The following is a 24,801-nucleotide window of genomic DNA, read 5'->3' on the forward strand; positions in this document are numbered from 1 at the left end:
AGTGAACTACATTTTGCAGTAGATTACGTGATTCACGTTAAATGACACATTTGTGTAGTTAAAAACTGAAACTACAAACCGTTTTGGATCATAAAAGGAAATAATTATTTTTTTATGGTGCAACAAATGGAATCAATAGCATTAAATCATCTGTATTGATCAGGCTTGAGTTAGTTTAAGTTGATCTTTGCAGCAGCACTTAAAGCTAAAGCTATGCCCGGAAAACAAAATGTTGAAACCTAATGATGACAATGAACGATAATCGAGTTTTTCTTCTTTAAAAAATAGTGAATTTTTATTTTATTGAAAGAAAAAGAGAAAATATTAATGTAGAATTGTATAGAAATATAATAATTTTACATGTTTCCCTCATAATGAACATAATCATTGCCTTGTATCAAGATCATTTTTAATAAAAACTGAACGTTAGCTCAGCATGTGTTGTTCATACAGGACAGACAAGCACTGAAGGACTGAACTTTATACTGAACATGTGCCACAGCCTGGTGCTTGGCTCAGTCTGATTGGACGTTTGGTCAAACAACAGGATGACAGATTTTCTGGAGAGACCCGGGAGAAAAATGGAATTAATCCACAAATCAGAGGCTGTCGCTGCCGATCTGTGAGAGGAAACAGGCTTGCACCACATCAACACAAATATATTATATGTTTTATTAAAAATTAATATCAAAACTGTTATAAATATTGATAATATAGTACAGTGTTTATTATATGTTACTGTCTGTTATATTCTAAAGCTGGTTCCCTCCTCTCACGCTGCCATAAACACAACTTTCATGCAGTTAATGTCTCCATGGTAACAGCAACCTCTCTGATTGGTGGATCAGGCTTTAGGATTGTGGTCCCTGCAGAGCTCCACCATAAGTTTTGGGAATTTCACAAGAGAGAGAAACTAGTGAACGCACAAAACCGCCTGCACAACAGAGTGTGACCACGTGTTGTGAGTGTGTCTCTTCTCAAGGTGCTCTCCTCCTGCACGTGATGCATCACTGAGGTTCGACGGCAGGTTACAGAGAGCGACAGCAGCTGGGAGGATGAAGTGAAGACGCTTTCATAAAGCGGCTTCACACTGTAGCTGATGAGTCACTGCTGTTGCAAACAGCCGAGCTGCCAAGTTTGACTCACACCGGGGGAATCGATATCTCACCCTCCCACATCCTACAACAACATTCACCCTCATTCACCGCTTCTCCGCCACATATCTGCTCCAAACCGCCGCTGCACCAGTCAAAAGGTGGTAGTTTCTCTTTGAGTATAAATTCCCTCTGTGCTGAACAAAGGCCCGACACAGGATCTGTGGAGGGATGGTTACCAATGGCAACGCCGCGTTCGGTTCGTACCGGCAGAGGCGGAGGAAGAGGGTGGTGTCAGAAACAGTTTTATTCATGAGTTTAAAGAAAACTGCAGCAGATTTCTGATCCGTGATCACGTCAGTTTGACTCATGAGCTTCAGCCTGGCGAGCAGCACGGCCCTGCAGACGAAGACGTGGGTCTGTTTGTTGGTCGCTCCATCACTCCGGGTCCAGACTGAAATATCTCTACTATTAGATCAAAGCCTTCACGGTTACATTCATGGTTCCCAGAGGATTCTCTCTCAGACCTAGACACCTTCACCAGCTGCTGACCTTTGCTGTACTGGGGGAAATATCTCAACATGTTGGGACGTATTCTGACGTCCATGTTCCCCTCAGGATGAACTGGAACAACTGTGCTCATCCTCTGACTTTATATTTAGCACCAGGACAACATTTCATTTCATGACCTTCAGCTCTCCCCATCAGCCTCACCTGCACTTTCAGCGTCTTAGCACTTACCTCGAAAATCGTGCAGCCTCACAGAGCCGCCAGCTGGACTGCAGTCTCCAACCACGAGCAGTGACATTAAAATAACGAACTGAACGAACACTTGATGAACTTACATCACTGACGATCAAGCTGCACCTCCTGTTAAACGCTGGATCTGGCAGCGGAGGCTTTATGTCAGAGGAGGCCTGAAAACACACGTGTACATGAGAATCAGAGTTTGAGCAGCTTGAGCGTTTCAGGCGAACATATGTATAATAAAATTATATTCTGTATTCTGTGCTGTTACTCTATATGAAATAGTTTTCAAGCCAAACATATGAGTTTCCAGTGTTTCCTCACAGACCACAGGCTGTGTAATGGCCTCTAAACCAGGATGGGATCTTACAGCTCCCTCCTGGACCCCAGACTAAAACTGGTAATTACAGAACAATATTGACAAAGTGAATTATCCGTCTGACTCCACTGACAATACTGAGACAGACCTGTGAGTCAACCAGGGGGAAACTTTCCTAATTCATGCACCGTTAATCCCTCTCCTCTCGTAACGGGCCGGATTCAGTCCCTAAAATCCCACTATCAAAGGCTAATAATGGCACTTTTTCATTTGTAGTTTCACTAATCCTCTCTAAGCTCTTATGAAAACCTGCAGTGCCAGGCGATGTCCCACGCCAAGGTCAATACAAAGACTCGCAGTTGGGGCTGAGGGGAGGGTGGTGAGGATGGGGGGGGGGGGATGGGGGGGGGGTCTCGGTCTCTAAACCTGCCTCTCAGCAGTCTTCATCAAAGAACAGTAAAATCCTCAAAGACGTTCAGCAGCGAACAGGACTCAGAACATCGTGTGTTTTCACAATAAAAAACTACTTCATACAGAGAAGATCTGTGGTCAGCTGAACTCATGAAATCACTGTTGTGTGTCTGCTGTTTGTAATTTAACCTGTAAAGTGCAGATTCAGTCAGAACTTTGGCTGAAAACATCTAATCTTCCACTGAAGGGATTTAACAGCAGAGAACGGTGAGAACGTTTCTCTTTTTTAAACTAAACTCAGCTTCTGAATCTAAAAAGCTGAGACAGATATTTGATTGTTGAAACTTTTTTCATCTCTTGAGTTTCCAAAAAATATCCAATGAGCAGGAAATCTAGTTTAATCTAAGAGATAAAAAAATTAATTACCTGGTTTCTGACATAAAAACAAGCGGGACGGACTGAACATATTCCTCAGGATCTGCAGGTCTGTGTTTTTGCTGATTTTACTTCATGATTTTCTTTTGTGTAGTTTGTTGCCAGTGTCCTGGTATCTGAAGCTGAACTTTTCACTTTAGTTTGTTTATGTTGAATTTTAAAAGTTCCAGACTCCAAACTTCTTACCTCTGATTCCCAAGGCCCCAACGACTTTCTTCTTCTACCCTCCACTTCCTCTCTTCCCTCCATCTCTGCCTGATTTCCCTCCTCCTGCTCTGATATTTTATCAGTTTGAGCCTCCTCCTCCACCTCTACGTCCGTCCCTCCTGTGGTCGTGTCAACAACCGTGGTCAGAGTCGTCACCGTCGTCACCACCGTCTCCTGGAAAGACTCTTCTTCCTCTCTCTTCACTGTCACAACATTTTCAATGTCTCCATCCGACACCGGAGCAGCAGGCACCTCCTCTTCCTCCATGTCAGTCACTTCTGAGGACAGAGTGTTGAAGTTTCAGTTTAATGCAATTTTTAAATTTATGTAACACTTACAAACCCATTAAAAAGAAACTTGCCAGAGAGGGCAATAAAATCAAGGTCACATAAAAACAGGAGCTGGATCATAAAAGGGGAAACAACAGAGGTGACGACATAAAAGTCTATAAAAACATAAATTCGTTTCAGGAATAATTTAACAGATTATAAAGAACATTTGCAAACACAGAAAAACAAAGTGGAGCAAAACTATAAAAAACATTGACTCGATTTCTGCTGTGATGACCTTCTTTATTTAAGAAAAAAAAAAAGGTAAGAGGTAAGTGTGAAGCCGGCTGCACGTGATGACGTAGAAGTAGTGGGGTGGGTGCAGGACAGATGGACAGTCATCATGGTTAGCATGGTTAGCATGGCTTTGGTGTAGATAGGCCGAGCTAACCACACTGGACGGTTATCATGGAGGCCAACTATTTAATCTTCTGTGACGATGACTGTGAGGTAGAAATACAGAGATAAACATGACTGAGGGAGCTAACGTCGCTCTAACGTGACCATAGCGTCTCTGGACGACAAAGAGCTCGGTGGGCCCATCCCCCGTCAGTACACGTGCCAGCACGTAGTCACAGCTGCAGGAAAGTAAATGCTGTGATGAGTGGGTCCATGTGTAAGAGCCTCCACATTATGATCGACTTCATGTTGACGGCTTCGCCTGCTAATGGCTTCTGCAAAGTCACGGTCGCCATGTGATCTCCTACATGTCAAGGTCACCTCTTCAGCTACATCATTCACCACGTTCAGTTCATCTGGTTCTTCCTTTCAGATCCTTGAAGGTCTTGTTCAGCCCATCAGCTGTCACCTCTGAATGTTTCAGACTTTCTGGCTTTTACAAACCTTCCCTGAATGGTCTTCTAAGGCCCAGGCCCTTTGTTAGCTTGTTAGCTGAGTCCTGGTCTTGCAGACAGTTTGCTCGATGTTGCACTCACCTTGTCCAATCTGTGGTCGTTCCCTTGATAACTTTTCCTCTTGGTTTTGTCTTGGTCAGTCTTTCAGCTTCTTGGTTAATTTCTCACTCGCTGCTTCTGAATATCGTAGCCAGGCTTTCCTTCCAGGTTCCAGACTTCTTCAATGTCGTGGTCTCCCGGTCTGCCTCTGGATGTCTCGGATACTCTTTCAGTTTCTCTGATTCTTCGTCAACCTTTCATCCTCTTGTTTTACCTTAAATTTAAAATATGAACCGATAAGCGACTGAACTGTCTGGTGGAGTCTCCGACTGTCTCCCGTCTCCTGGGCGTCGGTTCGTTGGGTACTCCTTATCACTTCAACTTCCACATTTAGCCCTCTACTCAAGACCTTATCACCACTGTGCCCTTCGTCTCAATCACTGTGCCAGTGTTGGGCGCAGTGTGTGTGTGTGTGTGTGTGTGTGTGTGTGTGTGTATGGTACTGAAACAAAGGCTGGGGGGAACATACTGTATGAATGTGTCACTGTTGTCTATGTTTGTTCAAGTGTGTGTAGGTTGAGGGGTCGAGGGGTTGGAGGTGAGTGTCCTACACTGGAAGGAATGTACCACTACACACACACACACACACACACACACCAGTCCTACTAACACAACTACACATTAACCCAAAGTTCATTAACATCACTATGATTCCATACAGCTTTCACATCTTTAACGGGTTAGTTTGAGGTCATGGTTCAGGATCAAGCTCTGAATGAAGTCAGAGTAAAGTTCACGTGTAAGATCATTATACAGTGATGCATCAAGCTGCAGGATCTAAGGATCAGAGTCAAGAACTATTTGCAGTCACATGTTGTTGTTTTGTTCCTTTTTTTAATGTAAAGGTATAAAATTTGAAATATCACTTTTTTCTGGACAGTTTTTCAAATTCAAACTTGAGGTCCGGTGTAAATTTTGTTGATTTTCTGTTTTAATTGATCTCTGTGGGACGCTACAGTCTCATCAGTGTTTTTCTTTCCACTTTAACAACTTTAGTTTAAGAGGAGACACATTAAAAACACATAAACCTCAAATACAATTTTAATGTCAAAACAGGGGCATAAACAGAAATTTAATGAGGCATCCAACAACTTCATCTGTTTTTAAAGTTACGTCTACAACTTCCTCCTTTATTTATTTAACTTATTTATTTGTTTGTTTCACTCAGGCAATGCATCAGTATAAAAAACACAATGTCAACTTCCTGCATAAAAATGCTTTATCCTTTGAAGATGTGAAGCTGCTGCTTCAGCAGGGAGATAACAACAAACTGTTTTATAGTTTGCAGCCTAAAATGTGGCTGCTGTGGTTCGTTAGTGATAATTATTCAGATATTCTTTAAAAAAGGTCAGAGAGACTCGTCTGTCTGTATCTTCATGTCACGTTCCTGAGGTGTAGAGCGACACACTAACAGGGTTGAAAGAGAAAGGCATATCCTCTGCATGGGATTGGTCACTTCAGGTCCCATATCCCGTGACTGTAAAGACCAGTGATTGGCCAGTACGAGAGCGAGAGGCAGCAGGTCGTCTGGCAGTGGGATCAGGGTGTCAGATGGCTGCAGAGATAAACAGATCTGACTGTCCCTGAGCCAAATGATAATCCACTGCTACAGCGCACACACCAACAGATCACAGGTCAACACAACTACAGCACAACGCAGCTACACTATTTACATGACGTTCATAAACACACGTACGCCTCAAATAAAAAGAGATAAACACAGATAAAAAAAAATGAATGAGCTCCAGCGACCAAAGGAAAGCTGATTTTACTCATTCTGGGCATTCTGGGAAATGTAGGAAATGGATGACTGAAGTGGAAGCAGGTCAGATGGACTGAGATAAAACAGAAACATCTGAACCAGGACAGTGAGAGTCAAACATCATGAAACATCAGCAGCTTCAGAAAGTTGTACAGGGAGAGGGAAACAGAAAGATGCTGCGAAGCCTCGATGAACGACAGAGGAGGAAGAAACCAAACTACTGCTGAAGGCTCATCAACCAATTCATTCACAGTTCGCTTGAAACAGTGGCTGTGACCTCAGACGTGATCAGGCCCCCGATCTGAGGGGCCCCACCAGCATCAACTCTAGATTTAAGGTAGATTTACTGGCCATGTATACACGTAACCTTCCTACAGTCCCAGACAGGGGCGTAACTACAATATAATGCAAAGCGATGCCCCCACTGACTAAAACTGTTATTAAAATAAGTCAAACTTTTTACTTAAGGAGCAGCAAAAGTGTTGTTTTAATATGTTTTCATTATTATTATTATTATTATTTATTTGTTTCTCTTAATCTTATATTTCTGTCATTATTATTAATTCTGATTGTGAGGACCAATGTTGTGCTGAGCAAACAAACAAAACTCAATAAATATACTTTGAAAAGAAAAGTAAAATTAAGACACATTGGTTTTCCATTTGTTTCATTGATACATTTTTGCTCTGCTGCACTTTCTGTGCTATTGTTGTATATTTTGTAAATATCTAGTTGTACATATTATATTTTTATCTATTATTTATCTTTTTCTGAAGTGTTTTTCTCCTGCACTGTCCACTTTGCTGTTGTAGTGCTGCACATTTCCCCACTGTGGGACTAATAAAGGCAACCTTAAATCTTAAAATATAAAGTCATGCTTTCACATGTACATGCAGATTTACAGTAACCAGGTGTTTACTGTGCATGTAAACATGTTCTGATTACCTGTGTAACCTTTAAATACATGGAACCACAGTGACTTTGATCTCTGCTGCTGCGTCATCATGAGCAATAATGTCATCGGCGTCATTTCTGAATCTGGTCATCTTTGCCTCTGGAAAACCGGAGCGGGAACTTTTATAGTCTACTTCACTTCCTGTGGCTGTTTATTAGCTGGAATTTTTCGGCCTAAGCGGGAAAGTAAACTGACAGAACGAGCTCTTGTTAACTGCTGACGTCTTCAAGGCTTTTCCTCTTTATTATTACTCCAACTTTTCCTCCACAGCCAACTCTTCTGTGATATTCAGTTCTTTTGATTTCCCTGCACACACAAATCTGCTTAGAAACAAACCAATAAAACATAAAAACAGACCAGTCCTCACTTATACAGGCACCGGCTAATTAATAAGGTCTTTAAACACGTCATGGGCTTAGTGGCCTGAATAACAGCTGAGTCCTGCCAGTTGAATCCTGGCTGCACCTCCTGCCTGCAGTCAACACCGTCTCACCCAGCATCACAGTAAACAAGACTCTCTGCAGAATAAAAATCTCTCTCTTCTAAATTGGGAGACACAGTTTTTATAAGTGGTAAAAAAAAAAAAAGCAAGCTGCCTCACTGACCAGGAGCTTTCTCTCTCTCCCTCAGATCTTGTTAATGAATTCTGAAACACAAAGCTTTTCCTGGGAGAAATCCCTGTGATCTCGTCCTGATGTGAACCAGCTTCACTGGCAGCCGCAGCTCAGAGGAAGTAACACACATACATATACATACACATACACTTCAGGCTTTTCGACTTCGTGAAACAGCTTTCACTTTTTTACTCAAATATTGATGAATCCAAATCCAGATAAAACATTTTCTTGAGATCAGAAACCTTTTATTGTGAAACTGTTGGTTCACTCGGTCTGGGAAACAGTCTCGAATTTACAAATCAAATCATTTAAAATAATGAGACACCTGCAGAAGATCTTTTAATTTCAATTAAATATTATTCTGTGCAGATAAAATGTTTGAAGGTCTATGGTTTTTTTTTTGTCACACAGATGTTGCAGCGCGATGAGCACAATTCCTGGAAGCTGAAAACATCCCAGTTCTAGCACCAGACATGTCACCCACTGAGCATGTCTGGGATGATCTGGGTCTGTGTGTACGACGGCGTGATTCACTCCCTGCCAATATCCAATAATAAGAGAAGCAGTCCAACAACCAGCAACCTGACAAACCACCTTTTGTATGGAGCTTTTTTTTTTTCAAAATAAAACTGCACATTTTAAAGTGGCCTTTTACTGTGACAAAATAAAAGTGTATTCATGTTTTTGATCAGTGCAGCTTCTCTTTAAGCAAACAGAAATCCCCTTCTCTATTCTCCCTCACAGTCCTCGACCTCCCTCACATCTTCCTCCTCCTGCCCTCCTCCTCCTCTCCTTTCATCGCCAGGTCAGCCTTGAAAAGAGCTGAGTAATAAAATGAATAAAATGTGTGGGCTGTTGAATGTCACACCATTTGGGAGTGAGGCGATGTGTGTGTATTAATTAACGCAGGGCGAATGAGAAGGGAGAATCTGTGGCGTATTAACGCAGCGGAATGATGCGATCACTCGGTCAGGTAAACAGAGGAGAGGAGGAGAGGGGGAGAGCAGAGGAGAGACAGACAGAGAAAGAAAAGAAGAACAGGAGTAAAGAGAGAGAGAGAAAAACAAAGGGAAAAGACACAACAGAGGGAGCAGGTTTAAAATGGTTTGTTGCATTAAAGCTCCACACAGTCTAAAGGTAGATGTCCATGCGTTTGTGATTATAAAGCAGGTCTAGGTTCTATATTAATACTGTGAAAGTATCAAAGCCTCAGTCCACAGAGAAATGCACACAGCCTGTATTCAGACACTGAGCCTTAAAACCAGCCGTCAGGACTTCTGGAACTTTGTGATGTCACAACAAAACAGTCATCACCCTCAGTCACACACCAAGCCCCGCCCACCTGGATCCACCATCCAACCTTGCAGGATTTGGTTTCGCTAAGTGTTTATGTGAAATCTGCTGTATTTTTAAAGGATCACTCATAAAATAGTCAGCCAATCAGAAGAGAGGCTCAGATCCTCTCTTCTGATTGGCTGACTGACCTGTTGTTACTACAGCTCCAGAGAGAAGCCTGAGAGAGGAGATGTAAAACTGCACTGAGATGGTTTTTGGTTCTTAAAACCACAGATATATCTTCTGATGGAGATCAACACTTAAGAGAAGTTTAAATATGGACCTTTAATGATTTATTTACATCTCATTGTTTTCCACCCCCATATTAACACCCTTGAAGCTACTAAAACACAAACACAAAAGCCAATAAAAACAGTTTAAAAAGGGGAAAGAGACAAGAACTACAGGAGCGACAGATAAACACTCTACCTTAGCATCATCTGCTGAGGGTCACGGGGTCATCAGCACACACGGGTCAACCTGTGCACACACACTCACAGCACAGACACAAACCGTTATCAGACTTGACATGAACATTTCCCTGTTGTTTGCACTTAAAATAAACATGTGCTGCTTCATATGTATAAAGTATTCCAGTAACCATGGCAACAGTAGCGATGCTTCAGGCTCCGTCAGTGAATCTAACTGTCAGTGGTCACTGTATTAAAACCATCACACACTCGGAGGTGAAGAGTGACTCTGTTTCACCTCCGCTCTCCTCATTATTCACACCCTGTCATTTATCAATGCACAGTTTTCATGCTCCTCGTTGGCAGGTTAACCTCCCTTCTTTCCAAAACAGCTGTAAAAATGAGGATCTCATCATTTGTAGTAAAGCAACTGAAATAAGCTTCAGTGGTTTTAAATTCAACAAATAAAAACGTATCACTTACACTGATGGTCGTAGAAGAAGCTCCTCTTCCTCTTCCTCTTCAAAAGGCTGATGTTTGCAGAACTGGAGGCCTCAATGATGAAGATATTTTATGTGTGTGTGTGTGTGTGAGAAAGAGAGACCGTGCTCACTGACCAAAGTTCACCCTGTCACACTTTTCACTGCTTCACATCACATACACACACTCACATATCAAAACAAACAGGAGCATGGTGTGTGTGTGTGTGTGTGTGTGTGTACATACGTTACTGATCTGCTCCTGAGTCCTTCTGAGTCTTTGCATCTCTGGAGTGTCGGACACGATGCTGAACCCTCGACCTTTACTCTCCTCAAAATCCTTCTTGTACTTCACCTGCAAGACAGAAACATGGGATATTAAAGGAGCATTCCCCGTAAATCAGAATTAATAACATTCAAATTGCAGAACTGTTGTATTAGCCTGCATTAGCTTTAGCTAGGTGTTCCTAATAAACTGCCAACTGACTGTAAATGTGTAAAAATCAGTTGTATGCACAGGCTGCAAAGGTTGCTTCCTGTGCAGTTCTCACCTGTGAACGACATATAGCGATGAAATGTCAATATGCCTGGTAGCTCAAAGACATTCTTTAATTTCATATTTAGTTTTATCCGACTGTTATCACCATATTTCTTATGTGTATAAGTAAACTATGATTAGGCTTCTAATATAATAATAATGATATAAAATGAACAGAAAAAGATGTAGATCATAATTATTTGTATGACAATTAATCATCAACTGTAATTTCATGATGGTGTCAGGACCTCAGAGTCTAAAGTCTCAAACTGGCATTTTATTCCAACATTTCCTCATCGTACAGACAGAAGGAACAGAGCTGAATGATCTGTAGAGGTCAGAGGCTGCAGTCGAAACCTGGTTCATGAACTAATCCGCAGGATAAGTAGAGTTCACCTCACAGTGATGATACATGAGAGTCCACCTGGAGGTGGATTTTACTTCTGAATGTGCCCACACAGCAGAAATAATTACACAGCTCAGCGTTCAGACAGAATCAGCTCCACACAGCCTGAAAAGATCTTTAAATACTCTATGATACCTCCCTCACACAGGCTGAGCAGAGACACGACTCCAACACCATCTCTCACCTTTGTTCACTCGTCAGGGTCACACAAAAGGTTATTTCGAGTCACAACAGAATCTACCTGAGTGATTATTGGTTATCTGTTCATTAGAAGTACAGCCATGTATTTAACCTCAGTACTGACTCAAGTACAGAGGAGTCAAATGTTGGAATCGAGCACTTACACACACACATCCTCATCGTTTTTATTATTTAATGAGATATTATCAGATTTTGATCCAGTTTATTCTCTTTTACTTTAAGGCAAAATGATTTTATGGATATTATGGATAATACAAAATGATGCATTCGAGAAGTTTTATCTTTGTTAAATATCTCTCAAAGTAAGTGTTGAAAAAAGTACTTTGGTACCAGAGCTGAAAAATCTGTGTCAAGGAATTCAAAGTAATTCCCACCTCTTAATTATAATTAACATTATTAAATCCAGATGTGTTCACCGAATCCAGAACAGATTCACATTGATTTTAAAAATAATTATAACCACATTTAAAACAGCCTCCTGCTGCGTCACCGCCACAGCAGCAGAGCAGCCGGCGGTCCTCTCTGACTCAGCTCCTCAGTCCGACCTTCAGAGCAAACACTGCACCTCGCTTACCTTTAATGTCATCCTGCTGGTGTCTATCAGTCAGCGTTAACAGCCCATTAGCCTCAGAACACAGTTACATAAGGCTGTAAACTGCACAAGTATGACTCAGACAGTTACCATGTGTGTGTGTGTGTGTGTGTGTGTGTGTGTGTTCTGGTATTCCACTCTCACAGTGATTGTCCCCGTCCTCACCACAAAGCAGATTAAATCCCCATTCATCAGCCGTAAGCTCCCTGCTGAGCTAATATGACGAGCTAACGAGCTAAACCTCACACACACACACACACACACACACACACACACACACACACACCAGAAAGTAGCTACAGAGGGTGGGAATAAGAAAAATCCAAGCAAACTGACATGTTGTTCAGTTTTTTTTTGCAGAAAACCAGTGTCACTGCAGCGACTTTTAACTGGTGGAGAAGAAGGAGGAGGAGGAAGAGGGAGCTGATGGACAGCAGGTGATGCTCCAATGTCAGAAATCAAAAGTGTGTATGGTTGTTCCCTACGACAGAGGAGTGGGGGACATTTTTTTTGGGGGAGGGGGTATCGTTTAAATACGAGGATAATATGGGGGCGCACATCTGTCAAGGAAGACGTTCATGGTGTTGCAATGAGACTGTCCTGTAACAAACGAGCCCACAGGTCGTCTGTCAGCAGGTTACTATGACCCATAGTTAGGTTTTGTTGCTAGGCGACATCTAGTGGTCGTAGTAACAGTGACAGGAGCAAAGGGAAAAGTGCAGTGACGTAGTTTATAGAGCGACAAAGTCCACGTCAGCAGGAGGTTGGGGTGGATGGATGAATATGACCCAGGAGAGCGGTGTTCGATTCCCATGTGACAGTAGCAGTTTGTTGTTGTTATTGTAACCATGACAACAAAGACAACAACAAAACGACCTATGTGGTTGTACTGGTTGGAGGACTGGTGGAGTTTCGCTCCATTTTTTTCCACCAGTTTGGTTAAAAGAAAGAAAAGAAAGATGCTTGATGGAGAATCAGAGGGAGACGGGACAGGACAAACAAACATGTAAATCTCTGCTCTGTAAATGACAAACTGCTAATAAATGGATCTTTATGAGGGCAAAGCAAGACACACAAACACACACACACACACACAAACACGCACAAATACAAACGCACGTTGCATGAAAAACAGCACGTTCTCTTCTGCAGACTGCTGAGTGGACATCTGTCCTTTTGTACTGTGGTCTGCTGGGCTGACACACACACACACACACACACACACACACACACACACACACACACACACACACACACACACACACACAGCATGAGGACATATGGCAGAGAGGTGCAGTGGGTTGATTGTCTCATCTCAGCTTCAAGAAGCAGAACTGTCAGAGCAGCTTCTACTGACACACCTGAGTGTTTGTTTTTATCTCCGTGCGGTACCAGAGGGGCGGGGTCATGAGCCAGAAAGATGCTTTAGATCACATGTTGGTCAGACAGAAACTGTGAACTTCACAGTAAAGTAAAGTGGTTCATGTATTTGTATTCACATTCAGTCGGAAATAAAATGACAGAAACACTTGATATTAAAGTTTGAATCTGAGCAGGTTGATGTCAACAGAACAAACTGTGTGTGAAAAACTGCCTTTTGAACACATTTTTTAAATTAGATTACAACGTCTGTTACTCACACGGTGCTTTTATCAATACACCAACTTTTCCACCTCATCTCAATATTTTACTTTTTTTTTGTTCCACTGCGCAAACCTGCTCAGTTTGATTCCAGAGCAACAGGGTTGAACACAACGGGACACTGACATGATCAAAGCAGGTCGGAGATGATGCCTGCTGTCACCTGAGGCCTGCAGTGTGTGTGTGTGTGTGTGTGTGTGTCTCTGTGTCTTTACCTGGCTCTGTAGCTCGCTCTGCTGTCTCAGTCTCAGGTTCTCTGGTGTGTCGGCCACGATGGTGAACGATGTCTTGGGGTAATGTCTGAAAAGAGACAGAGCAGGGTCACAGACGTAAAATATCAACTTTTCATCAACACAGAAACAGCAAAGGTTCGAGACAGACACCAACTGGTAAAGGTCTTATCAGTTATACCACAGCATCACATCACCACAGAAAAAGAGCTATAACAACGTGTGGCTGAATGCTAGGAAATACAGTTGTCCACCAACTCCCGGTGCAGAAATCACGGCTGATCATCCTCGTGTTTTCTCCTCCTGTCCCTCAGTTCAGTCTTTCTGGAAGGATGTAGCAACAATCATCTAAAAAACCCTGGGTTTTAGTATCAGTAGATGAACTTTGACATGTTCAACTTGTGGAGGTCACGTTCAAGTTTCACAGCTCACTTTTCCAAACGTCTCTGCAACCTCCTCATGAATTTTCAATCTTAAATGCACTTTCACACTCACCAAGCTTGTAGCTGTTTGTTTTTATGGAAACGAGCCAGATACATATAAATCTTCTTAAGTTTAAAACAAAGACATTGCTATGATCTCATTCTGACAGGAGTTACAACACTTTGTAAACCATTCATAACCTTTTTCTGGCTCTGTGTTCAGTCCACTGTAACAACAAAGGCTGCAGCCTGAAAAATGTCAGAGGCCTTTCCATGCTGAGAATAACCTCCCTGAGTTAATGACCCAGCAGGTCGATGACATTAGCAGAAACAATGACCCATTCAGAGTCTAAAATTAAAAAGCAACACCCTGCCATAACTCTCATTATCTCACCTGACCTTTTGGTCTCCTGTTAATGCTCAAAATATACATTTGGTTCTGTGTATGATCCATAAAAACAGCATCAATGAGTCTGGATTCAAAGCCTTTGTCTGCAGGAACATACAGCACGAAGGACATGGAGCTGCTGCTGGATCTGAGAGACCACAGTACGACGTGGGTGGATGGGAGACGGGGGCTGGAAACACTCCCACACTCCACCTCCAAGAAACTTTAAAGGGATTTTTATTCTAACCAATGTTTAGACCAGGAAGAGAAAAAGTCTGTGATCTTTAAAGCTCCATCCAGTCTAAAGGTAGATGTCCATGTGTTTGTGATTATAAAGCAGGTCTAGGTTCTATATTAATGCTGTGAAAGTATCAAAGCCTCAGTCCACAGAGAAATGCACACAGCCTGTATTCAGAAACTGAGCCTTAAAACCAGCCGTCAGGACTTCTGCAACTTTGTGATGTCACAACAAAGCAGTCACCGCCCTCAGCCACGCTCACCTGGACCCACCATCCAACCTTGCAGGATTTGGTTCCTCTGAGTGTTTACCTGAAATCTGCAATATTTTTATTGGATCACTCAGAAAACAGTCAATCAGAAGAGAAGCTCAGATCCTCTCTTCTGATTGGCTGACTGACCTGTTGTCACTAGAGCGCCAGAGAGAAGCCTGAGAGAGGAGATGTAAAACTACACTGATGGTTTTTGGTTCTTAAAACCACAAATATATCTTCTGATGGAGATCAACACTTCAGATAAAACACAGAAGAAGAGTTAAATATGGAGCTTTAATGATTTATTTGTATCTCATTGTAAAATAATACTACTAATAATAATAATAATAACAGTAACATCAACAATATTTGCTTTCTTTTAATTTCGATATTTCACCTCATGTCACCTGTGGCAAGTGTGACTAACTGACTCATACTGTATCTTAATGGCTCACTTCTGTAGCTGCGATGTACAGTGGGTGGACGAAACTGAAACACAACATGAAAAAGGATATTTAACAAAGAAGGAAGTGAATCACAGACACAAAGGTAGCTGAAGAAATATGAGTCATTTCAAGATCTGAAAACAAAACCCAAACCGAGACATGTGTCAAACAGAAACACTGCGTTTGCAAAGGAACAATAAACCATCACTGACGCTGAATAAAACACAACAAACGCAAATTACAGCTTTAAAAATGGTTTAACCAGCAGCTCTGATTGTCACAACAAAAACACCCCGAGCTTCACCAGACTGACTCATGTTACATGTCCTAATAATATCATAAAAATAAAGATCAACTTGACTTCTCATCTTACATGATCAGACACCTTAAAAAGACCAGAACAGTTTCTGTACCAGGCTGTAAACATGTTTATTTCTGCTGTAAAGTTGGACATTTGAACATGGGAGTCTATGGGGACTGACTCACTGCTGGAGCCAGACTCTAGTGGTCATTAGAGGAACTGCAGCTCTCATTGTCGGCTTCGTTTTAAGGATGCCACTTGCTTTAGAGCCTTTCACTACATTTCATTAAGCTTATGTCTCATCTAATGTCCATTGAGAACACTTTCATAATGTTTTTATAATACTGGTGTATCTATAATGAGCAGAGCCGTTGCTTTTGTATTTGAGGAGCTCATTGACCTCAGTTTGTTTTCATACTGTGCTGTCGTCCTCGGACTGGATGCGTTTGCTGTGTAAAAGCCTAAAGCCTTTACTGTACATACATGATGACGATGATGATGATGATGATGATGAACTGTTGCCTTCATACAGTTCAAGTCATGGACTGTGTTTTTTTTTTAGGTTTCTGATCCTGCACACCTGTAGCCCAGACTCCGGAGTGTGTGCTGGCACTTTTTCTGAACTTGAAACGAGTGAAATGATGCTGACAGAGTCCAGGGTCACGTCGTGTTAATGTCTGTGATCTCTGAGCAGATTAGAAACAACGGAGGAGCTCTTGAGAGAGGCCACTGGTCCGCTCGCTCTCAGCAGTTTTCCTCCCAGTTGGCTGATTCATAGAGCCTTGGAAGTGTGTGTGTGTGTGTGTGTGTGTGTGTGTGTGTGTGAATCATCGATGCCATCAGCGTATTCTGTGGCACAGTTTGACCACTCCACTGAACTGCCCTTCACTCCTCTCATCCTCCCACTTTGCTTCTTTCTTCCTCCCACTCTCATCCTCTCTCTCTCTCTCTCTCTCTCTCTCTCTCTCTCTCTCTCCTCTCCCACACACACACTGCCTCTCTCTCTCTCTCTCGCCACTCCTGTAGATGATCAGTATCTAGAGGGATGCTCTGTTCCTGCAGTACAGTACCCACGCAGGATGGATCCTCTCTAAAAACGTAGCAGGTAAGCCTCTATATAACATAATGGAGATGAAGACATTACAATATAAAACACCAATTACCTCCCAAATGATATCTTCACAAAACCATCTCTACTCTCATCAGTTCTGTCCGACCTGGCTGTGTTGGTCGTGTGACCTTCCACCTTTCAGCCCATTTTAAATTCAATCTTCATAGTTTAAAAATCCACATTTCAAAGATCGTTTTTTTCTCTCGGTTTAGTGGAGTGAGGCTGTGAGATGCTTTTAAAAACCATTTCAACCACAATGACTCTACTTCCCTCAAAAATGATGCAGTTTTCTAACCTAACCCAACAACCATGAGAAACACAAATTCAGTACAGCAAAGAAAAGCACCAGTTAGGTTGCATGTTGTGAAGATGCAAATGGACACAGATGCATGCAAAACATTATCTCACTGACCATTAAACGGAAAATGATGCAAGAAAAGTATAAATGTCAAGAGGAGTAAACAATGCAGGTTTGAAAAAATCGGCTTTACAGACGTTTATGAAGAAAAGGGATTAATCAGGCTTCAAGGATACACACAATCATTATCATTATTGAATAATCAGTCTAACTATTATTACCTTGATCAATAATTTTCTGCATTACAGTAGTGAAACTAATGTGACATCTATAAGTTGCTTGTTTTATCTGACCAACAGTCAGAACCCAAAGATCTGAAGTTCAGCATCATCTAAGACAAAGAAAAGCATCAAATCTTCACATTTAAGCTTCAAGTATCACTTCAAATTAATCATTTATCAAAACAGTTGCAGCTCAATTTACTGTCGAGGCTGTAATCAATTAACTGATGATTTGTTTGGTGAGTTTTGGTGAGAGAGACTCACACACAGGGTCACAGAGGTCAAAGCCTGTGAGACTGTGACCGTCCAGCAGACGTGGAGGTGATGTGAGATGTCCTGTGTTATACTGTACACCTCCGCTGTCACCGTCTGACCCTGGAGGTCAACCACAATACACAGCCAGTAATAGAAACCTGGCACGCACACACACACACAACTGAATCACCTGAGTCATCTGACACCACACTGTGCTCTTATTGTTTTATATTTCACATGTAAAACGCTGCAGCAGCCTGGTTTATAAATAACACTTCTAAAGTCAGTGAGTGACTCTGTTGTTGTGATGTTTTGTTCCCGTCTTTGCTTTTACCCAACAATTATAATGATGATGATGATGATGATGATGATGATGATGATGGGGCCACAGACAGTCTGCTGTGGTCTGCACATGTCTGTGTCTTTTAACTGATAATTAGTAGAAGATCATAAACAGTCATCACCATGTTTCTCTGTCTGTCTGTCTCTGCATGTTTGGCTCCACAGTCAGTGTTAGTCCACAACCATGCCATGCCACATCACCCCAGTGTTATTGTTGTGTAGGTACTGTGGAGACTCTAGAGCAGTGGTCAGTGGTTTATAATCTTAACAATATCAGTCCCACTTTTAGATATAAAGTCCAAACAGAGAATCCTCCCCACCCCAAGATGCTTATTAAACTTTTATCCATGTTGAGAGTGAATGACAGACACACACAGTCAGTGCAAAGCGTCTGGTGCTGAAATAGATCTCCATCATGGCAGCAGCAGTTACCCACAAAATCACTTCCTCTTAGTGACTTTGCCTTCAAAATAATAGTGCAAGACCCTTTCCTTTTTTTTTTTAATCAGCTATTCTTTATTTCAAGCTACTGTGAGCTTTAATTCTGAAAAGTTCTGACAGGAAGTTCTGTTGCTTGCTCAACAAACCTCTGAAATAGCAGATATAATAACGTGTGATGTGAAAAAATAACACATGTTCAGTCAAACGTATAATATGTGATAGTGACACGTGAACAGTAACAAAGTAAATTCCAGCTGATTATGTTCAGGGCGCCATCTTTTTGATGGATTTGAAAAAACTGGCCCAGGGCTAAACGTAGCTGCCGACCCTTGCTCTACAGCATGATGTGTATCGTCTTCTTTGCCATCTTCTTATCATTATCATCTGCCACATCACAGCAGCAGTGGAGCCATGAGATCATTCACAGAAGTGAAGCAGCTTCTCAACCACACAAACATTTCAACCTCTACACAATGAAAGGTGTCCTGTGGGTTCCTGTTTTGTTTTGCAAATTAGGACACACATGCATCCATTCAACATAAAACATATTCCTGCTGCAGGCTTCACATTGTTCCTCTGAATGACAGCTGGTACCAGCACTTTCTGGGGAAACAACAATTATTTAAATACCAACAATAACAGATTGTACGCTCTCCAAAAGGTCATGTTAGGTTGTTAAACTTTGTTCACACATAACAACGTCTTCACATCAACAAAAACTAAAGAACTAAACAACACCCTCCTCTTCTGTGCGACTCTTCTGTGGACTGTTGTGATGTTAAAGCTACGTTAAGGTGTAAAACTGGAGGAAGCTGTCGTCTGTTCCTGATGGTTTTCTCTACTTCTGCATAACTTCTTCTTCTTCTTTTCAACCTCCTCCTGTTTCAAGCTTTCAAACTTTCTCTATTATTTCCTTTTTCATCTGAAACAGACACACAAAGACTTCCTGTAGAGGTTTAGTTCACTTGTCAGAGACCACGAAGGAAAAACACAACATGTGTGTGTGTGAGAATTCTCACATTTATTTTTTCAACCAAGAGGCCTTTGTTTCACTTTTCCTACTCTTAGTTTGGTCTTATAAACATTCACACACACACACACACACACACACACACACACACACACACAAACTAATTTCAGCCTAAGTTTCACTTCACCTGCTCCCGTCGCTACTGGCAACCATGGATGCTTTGTTCATTTGGTGCAACCCAATCCTTTGAGACAAAGACCGTCTCTGTGTGATATTTTATAAACACACACACACACACACACACACACACACACACACACACACACACACAGCTAGCCAAGGTAACCCTGTGCTGGCTCAACAAGCAGCTCAGGACAATAACTGAGTCTGTGTGGAGTCTAACAGCCAGCTGACATCCAGACGCCTGCAGGAGACAAACAGACCTGTCTGCTGGGTTCTTCACATCATCTGGGTTTTTACTGAGCGAGTACAAAGGTTAAAGAATCTAAAGGGCAAATTTCACTTTGGGAAATAACTTGAATCTGTACAAACCACTTAAACTAGTTTTCATTAGGTGGAGAACTAGAAAGAGTCCAATTAAAAACAAAATAACAAAAATCATAATTGAAGAAAGTATCCTGACTTTTGCTTACTACATTTCCCATAATGCAACATAATAGTGTCTTTTATTGGCACCTCCAACCTCCACCTCTGCTTGCGATGCAGGTTTTCTATAAACATGACACGACCTGAGTTAACCCTGATGGCAGCAGCAGTTTGAACAAACCTCATGCGTTGCATTACGCGCCTGTTAGCTTGCTAAACTGTTAGCCTGTGTCTTCAAGACGCTGACATTAAGATTAATTATGAGGAGCCTGTTGCCTAGCAGCAGTGATCTCACAACTTGAGATGAGATGAAATGAGACAAGATGAGATAAGATGAGAAGATGAAAGAAGATGAGATAAGAAGATGACAAAAGATGAGATGAGATGAAATGACAAGAAGATAAGAGACAAGATGAGAAAAGATTGATGGGATAAGAGAAGATAAAAGAAAATGAGATGAGATGAGATATGATCAGATGATAAGAGACAATGAGGTGAGATATGAGATGAGAGAAGATGAGAAGAGAGAAAATGAGATAAGAGATGATGGATTGGATAAGATAAGAGAAGATAAAAGAAGATGAAATGAGATGAGATGAGATAAGAGAAGATGAGATAAAAGAAGATGAGATGAGATTAGAGAAGATTGATGGGATAAGAGAAGATAAAAGATGAGATGAGATGATAAGAGACAATGAGATGAGACATGAGATTAAAGATGAGAAGAGAGAAAATGAGATTAGAGAAGATGGATGGGATAAAATAAGAGAAGATAAAAGAAGATGAAATGAGATGAGATGAGCAAAGATGAGATAACAGATTCCTTTATTATTTATTCATTGGCAGTGTTGCAGCAGCAAAGTGGACAGTATAAATGCTAAAGGCTAAAGGCTAAATAACAGATAAATAATACAGTATGGTAATACATGTACATGGTACACGACCTCCACAAGCTCTCGAGCTCCAACTGACGGCAGCAATGATCAGTAACAACATGCAGGTGAAATTACACAAGACGACAGGTGACTTCTGGTAAGTGTAGTGCAGAAATAGTTTAGAGCAGTGAGGAGGAAGGCAGAGACACAAAAGACAAACATCTCCTGACTGTTGGCCTCAGTGGTTCCACATCCTCCGTGAAGTGAAATCCTGAGCTGAAAGCACCGTCAAGCTTTTGATCTCAGCTCCAACACTTAATTTTAATTTACCCTGTGAATGAATTTGTATTTAACGTGAATAAGCTGCAACCTTGATGATGAACGCCGGCAGCTACATGGAGTTAATTACAGAGAGGAAGTTAAGAGCTGAGCTAAAAGCTTCCAACGCAAAGAGCTGAGTTAGAGCGATGTGGTAATGATCGGCAAATTAAACCTGGAGAGAGCTGGAAATACTGAATGTGTTCAGTTACTCTCTCTATGTCACACACACACACACCCACACCCACACCCACACCCACACACACACACACAGATAACACAAATTCTAGGATAAAAAATAATTACACACTGCTTAACAAACATTAAGGTGTTTCATACCTCTGTCAGCTATGGCGTCCTAAATATAACCTCTGCTAAAATAACAGGAACACACACATGCAGCATTAAAGCACACACACACACACACACACACACACACACACACACACACACACACACACACAGTGTCCTTTAGACTGTTTCCAATAATACCCTCAGACACATCCTGCCTTTCTGTTACTGCTTGGTTAAGACACCAGATTTACAATACACCAGTGTGTGTGTGTGTGTGTGTGTGTGTGTGTGTGTGTGTGTGATGCAGCACAGTGGGTGTGCTGTGGATACAGATTTAGATTTACCATTGTCTATAACGTTGCTGTGGCATTTGCCAAACGACGACAGTCCCCTCGTTCCCAGCAGCAGTGACGCACACAAGTCTAACAGAGCATTCAGACACACAAAACAGTGTGTGTGTGTGTGTGTGTGTGTGTGTGTGTGTGGGCCACAGAAAAGCAACCTCATGTTTGCTGTCATGAGCTGAGATCTGAACTTGCTTCATCAGAGCATCATCTTGGTGTCATAATAGTTGTACAGTGATAATATAGGATATTTGCTGATTGCTTGAATCAATACTTATATTCACCTCAGTGTCTTTAAAATGTGTCAGACACATTAACACAACAGCTGCAAACTACTCAATGTGGCACATGTTACTTTTCAAGAGCCACTTGATCTAAAAACTGCAGGTTCTGATCCAGAAATGCTTTATGAGCTTAAATTACTGATACGATTAATTAATAAATAAAACGTCAAACTGGGAGTGTGACTCCTGAAAATGAGGTGAGAGGAGGTATCACTCTGTTGAATTTGTTTAAAATACAGAAACACTCACGGTTTACAGAGGTGTAACAGAGTGAACTTCTGTATTCACAAACAATCTTTGGTCAAGTACAGACACCGGCTTTCAGGAAACATAAACAGCAGCAGATGAGTTGAACTGAATGAACATCAATTAGCAACAGCTGACAAACACCTGGATGTTTTCTGCACAGCTCCCTGCTATAACTGAGCAAATCTGTGTCACTGATATAGATCCATTACAATATGTCCTGATCAGCCCCGATACAGATGAGGCGTACACACATTTTTAAAACTGCATTGTGATTTGCTGAAATTTATGTCAGGAAGGTGAAATCCATGATGGGAAATTATTTTATTTGAGTTTCTTTTGGGCGGTTTAGCTACAAAAAAGTTTTTTTAAGTCGTGGTTTGGATAAATTATGTTGTTAATGTTCTCATGGCCGTCGCTGCAGCTAAACCCAGGCCGGCGACATGATGGCGGACGAACCAGAGACAGCACAGTCCTCAGTCCTCTTCACCGTCAACACCAACACAAACAACACACGGACAGGAAGACGGCGCCACGTGTTTGGACACCAACAGTTTGGTTTCTTTAGTAACCGTCGTCACACAAAACAAACTGACGTAAAGCAACATGGACGCTGTTTCTCTGAATCACCAGGAGGGAGACAAATGAAGAGGAGGAAGAGGGGGCAGGAAGGACAGCTGAGTGTGTGTATGAGTGTGTTTTTCTCTGTGTGTGTGTGTTAGTGGTCAGTCTGGCCGCTCTCCATCTTCCTGCTTAGGTGTTGATGAAAATCTCAGTGTGAGCTCAGGACAGACTTGGCTCTGAAAAACCTTGTTGACATTTCAGCAGCACAACAGACAACACACTGTATTTACTGTATCTCTGTGTGACCGTCAACACACATGTTCCCTGCATGTATCACAGTTCACAAGCAGCTGCACCAGTTATGTGGTGTTTTGTATTTGTGGTAAAACACCACAGAAATATGCATGAACACCCAGTTTGTGTTGTGGTTGCTGCAGCAGTATTATTGTGCAGGATCATTACTTAATTATTTAAAGATGCACTCACTCACTACATAACAGAGAATTTCCTGCAGCTCACTGTTGCTGCTTTCACAGATTGTGTACAGCGGAGTTCTGCAGGGATGAGTCCTAAACACAGAAATAAATTAGTTGCATTTTAGCCTCTGGTTCCCTCGTCTTTCAGTCTCTGGGTGTTTTGAGAGGTTTTTAGTTTGATGACTGAAATAAGGTCTGTGGTCAACACAAGTTTAAGACGGTCTGATTATTGTTCATAAAAAATCACCAATAGTTTCCTGCCTTTTTAAATTCTGAGGATTTATTTCGCTCTTTGGGTTTTGAAGCATTAGTTTGGTGATCATTTTCACTATTTCGACATATTTATAGACTCAACAATTCATATATAATGCAAAACATAATCTATAGATCATGAAAATAATTGTTAGCTCTAGAAAAAGAAAATACTGTATAAATTAGTCATTAGTGAGGCCAAACTAATTATTATTTTCATGATCAATTATTCTGTTGACTATTTTTTTTAAATTATCAATAAATTGAAATGTGAAAAATGTCCATCACAGTTTCCCAGAATCCAACCTGCTCAAAGACTGATCAGTTTACAAAGATATAAAGTGGAGATCAGTGTTAAAAGTGATAATTGGTGATAATTGACAAATTGTTTCAGCATCAGATCATTTAATCAGTTAAACTGTTTCATAACATCAGCACAGAAACAGTCGCGGTGATCGCTGCAGTCCACCACGCTGAGAGGCTGCGCTCTGCAACCAGTGGCCTAGTTTGACATTAGACACACTGCTGCATCTATACACCCCCAGGCATTCATGAATGTGTGTGTGTGTGTGTGCGTGTGTGTGTGTGTGTGTGTGTGTCAGTGTATCTGCTTGCATGCCACATCCACATCACTGCAGCCACCAGGATTAATCACCTTCACCGTCATCGTTTCCTTTCACCATTAAAGAACAGAGGAATCAGTCCTGACTCCTGCTGCCTTAAACCTACAGGACTGCTTCTTATTCCTTGAGTGTTTTCTCAGCATCTCCACCCTGCTGCGAGAAGGTCGCCACGCTGCTGTGCCAGAACCTCCGGAGAGAGTCGCCTCCGTATCAGACCTGCTTCAAGTTTACAACGCCTGAAACTGTTTCATCTGCTGCCTTTTTAATTTATGAAGAAAAAAACCATAAAATAAGGATGAAATAACTGCAACTAGTTTTTAAAAAGCATCAAGGTCAAAAAGATTTAGAGGCACAAATATTCAGCTGCTTCCAGGAGTTCCTGTGTGTACGACAGACTTTAAAGCCTGAAGTTCTTCTCTGACTTATGTTTAATTACTTCACCTTCATCACCAGCATTTAACGCTTATAATCACCTCTCATGCTTTTCTGTTGGTGGCAGCCGCTGATAAAAG

General features: G+C 41.6%; 1 protein-coding gene across 3 annotated transcripts in view; it reads right to left on the reverse strand.

Moving 5' to 3' along the window:
• LOC139624940 (nebulin-like) overlaps nt 1–13,731 on the reverse strand; it is a 54,088-nt gene extending 40,357 nt beyond the window's left edge. The window contains exons 1-5 of one of the 3 annotated variants that reach the window (XM_071484377.1): nt 13,647–13,731; nt 10,058–10,408; nt 9,594–9,644; nt 3,193–3,491; nt 1,940–2,011 (exon numbers count right to left, since the gene is read on the reverse strand). In XM_071484377.1, the coding sequence (XP_071340478.1) occupies nt 1,940–2,011; nt 3,193–3,480 (360 nt within the window). In that variant the 5' untranslated portion in view covers nt 3,481–3,491; nt 9,594–9,644; nt 10,058–10,408; nt 13,647–13,731. Of the gene's footprint in view, nt 1–1,939; nt 2,012–3,192; nt 3,492–9,593; nt 10,409–13,646 lie in introns of all 3 variants that reach the window. The other 2 variants (XM_071484376.1, XM_071484378.1) reach the window with 2 other exon arrangements.
• Nucleotides 13,732–24,801: the final 11,070 nt, after the last annotated feature.

This window comes from Trachinotus anak, unplaced genomic scaffold (genome assembly GCF_046630095.1).
Source record: "Trachinotus anak isolate AG129_WGS33_773 ecotype Australia unplaced genomic scaffold, CSIRO_AGI_Tana_v1 ptg000009l, whole genome shotgun sequence".
NCBI classification, from domain to species: domain Eukaryota; kingdom Metazoa; phylum Chordata; class Actinopteri; order Carangiformes; family Carangidae; genus Trachinotus; species Trachinotus anak.